General features: G+C 36.9%; 1 protein-coding gene across 6 annotated transcripts in view; it reads right to left on the bottom strand.

Moving 5' to 3' along the window:
- Positions 1 to 49: 49 nt before the first annotated feature.
- The window catches only part of PACSIN2 (protein kinase C and casein kinase substrate in neurons 2), a 37809-nt gene continuing 35054 nt past the window's right edge, over positions 50 to 2804 (bottom strand). For all 6 annotated transcript variants that reach the window (XM_027904869.1, XM_027904866.1, XM_027904871.1 and 3 more), the window contains one exon: positions 50 to 1913. In XM_027904869.1, coding sequence (XP_027760670.1) covers positions 1801 to 1913 — 113 coding nt within the window. In that variant the 3' untranslated portion in view covers positions 50 to 1800. The remainder of the gene's footprint in view (positions 1914 to 2804) is intronic.

The following is a 2804-nucleotide window of genomic DNA, read 5'->3' as shown; positions in this document are numbered from 1 at the left end:
GAGACTGTTTTGACACCACACTGAAATAGCCAAAGGTGCATTCTGTGTATTCAGGAGATTAACAGATTTTATTGTTTTCTAAAATATTTGACAATACAGAGAACCCAGACCAGTAATTCCTGACCGTCCTGTGGATGAACAGTGGCAAGTTTTCCTTGACAGACGTGTACAAACATCCACTTCCTCAGCCTGCACGCTTTGATTCATTGGAAATGAGGACTAAATATATCCTAAATAAGCTCAAAAAGCAAGGTCCAAGACTAATAAACAGTGTTTTATAGTTTACCTTGAGAAAGCTTTGTCAGCTTCATTACAGTGTAGCTTCCTAACAGAGCATCTCTACTTACCTGATACTTATTTTAACACAAATCTGCTGGAATTTTACACCCCAGCTTTGAGTGTCACAAATGGCTACTTATTTGACACGATTACAGCTGGCCAAGTTGTATCTGCAAATGTCGATTTTTTACAGTGTTCTGCTACGATAATCCACACATGGACTAAAGCTACTTTATATTCTGACCCATTCATTTATCCACAAATACTGATTTTGAGTATATTGGCGCATTTTTTTTACTGTACTTCTGACAAGTCTAATCACAGGATGCTTTGTCTATTGTACAGTAACGGATATGGCAGGAAAGCAGATTTAAATATACCTATAATTTAAACTCTTAAAACAGTTCTAAATCTTATTGACATCCAAAGGCTCGATAACTAACAGCCATGCTCTTTATACTCTGGAATATCAAATCATATGTACATATACACAACATAGATAGGCTCTTAATAAAAGCATTTAAGTCTATTTTACAGTCTTCTCTCTTCAAGAAAATTACCCTTCACAGATTTAACATTTCAGATCACCCAAAAATCATTAGCAGTTTAAAGGACTTTTTTTTTAATTATTATTATTTTTTGTTGTCCCCTGCAAACATGTGCTGGAAATGGTTACCACTCCGGGGCTTATGCATAATTTACCTTTCTTTTGAATGCCATTTAAGATCCAGATGGAAAAACTCTTAGTTTAAGTGTCAACCCACAGTGAAGAACATTCATAACAGAGTCCCAACCCATGACACCTGCAGATACCTCTGCTACAAATAACCTTCTGTAACAGATATTTATTAAATACAGTATTTTGTTTTACAACTCCATTTACAACTTCAAAGCCATGCTGACGACACGGAAGGATTACTACAACATGGAAGGAGTTTTCATTCAGTCAGCTGGTGACTAAATCTATGTCATAATTTAAGTATTCATTGATAAATCCAGGCATACAAAAAAAGGTGCTTAACTACATGGCATTTAAATAAAAAAATACTGCATCTTTCAGACATTGATAAGGACAAATAAAAAATTACCTATAATAATCTTTGAAAATTCAAGTTGCAAGTTACTGAAGGTCACTTAAAATAACTGATTAAACAAAAGTGAGCACAAGCCACATACCCAAGGTAGGATGAGGCACAAGCATAGAAAATGCAAAAAATGTTTAAGAATCCACAACGACAGACCATGTGGGAAGAGAAAGCTTAAAAAGTATTTTTCCTATCATACTATTTTTTTCCACCTAACCCCTTTTCCTTTGCATTGTGCACAAGTTGTGAAAGCAATGTCAGATGATTGGTTCAGGCTTTTTGCCTTTGATTCAGCATTATTTCTGCCTCAAGCTCTCGCCTTTTCCTTTAAAATATATACACTCTATACATCATTCAGCTTCCTCTCACTGGAACTAAATACACTGTACAGGCCTGCAGAGCTTTGGGAACACCTCTGTGTTTATTCTGTCCTTTGTCACTGGATGGGTTCCACGTAGTTTGCTGGGTATAACCCCACTTGTCCGTTGTCCAGGCGTCCTTTGCACCAACCCTGCTCGTCTTCATTCTCCATTTTAGTTAATTCATCCCCTGGGAAAAAAAAAAATAAAGAAGGAAAACAGTTCATTAGTCTGTAACATCTTAAGTAACATCAGGAAGATAAATGATAATTATCTACATGTCCAGTTTTATTCTCCTGCCCAACACAGGCCACAGCAGGAACCTGCCCTTCTTTGCTCCTCGTGCTGTTGCTGCTGAGAACATCTATCACTTACAGACTTGCACATGGGAGAAGAAAACAGGAAGGAACAAGCTCCTTGGAAACTAAAATATTACCTTGATGGTGTTTCAAAAAGGTTATGAAATTTTTTGTCAACTTTTGATGTTATATCCTGTGTAATTTCACTGTATGATCAAAGACTCCCTAATATTTGAAGGTTTGAACAGTCAAAGATAGTTGTGGATGATACAACTGCCTCTGAACTAGAATAATCCTACATTTTTTAACCCTTAACACAAGTCAGGGCAAGTGAAATAAATGTTGCTGTCGATGCACCCTTTCAAGAGCTGATGGGAAATAAGGATGAAAATGCCACAAAAAGGAAGTAACTCAGAGTTTGCTCTCAGCAAAAGCTGAAAATGAGTATCCAGACATTCATGAACTATAACATAACTCTGTTTTGACTCATCTTATCTTGTACATCCTCAGGAAATATCTTGGCATTAGAGAGCCTCCAAGATGTTGCACATGAGCAAATGAACACCCACCTCAGCCAGGTAAAAAAAGGCCACGCTGAGCAACAATTATTTCCTCGTGATCTGCATCAAATGATTTCCCTGGATAAAACTGATTTGTGTCTCACCTTAGTTAGCAACAGCAAATACAGGATGAAGGTATTAACCACTTATTACAGTCCCAAATGGTATAAAGTCTTGGCACCATTTAGGAGGACATGAACCAGCCTAAAGAATGTAAATTCT

The sequence above is a fragment of the Empidonax traillii genome, unplaced genomic scaffold, assembly GCF_003031625.1.
Source record: "Empidonax traillii isolate 1590-97213 ecotype Southwest subspecies unplaced genomic scaffold, ASM303162v1 scaffold1099:size633499, whole genome shotgun sequence".
Taxonomy (NCBI): domain Eukaryota; kingdom Metazoa; phylum Chordata; class Aves; order Passeriformes; family Tyrannidae; genus Empidonax; species Empidonax traillii.
Note: the sequence above shows the minus strand (reverse complement) of the source record. Positions and strands in the feature narration are given on the sequence as shown.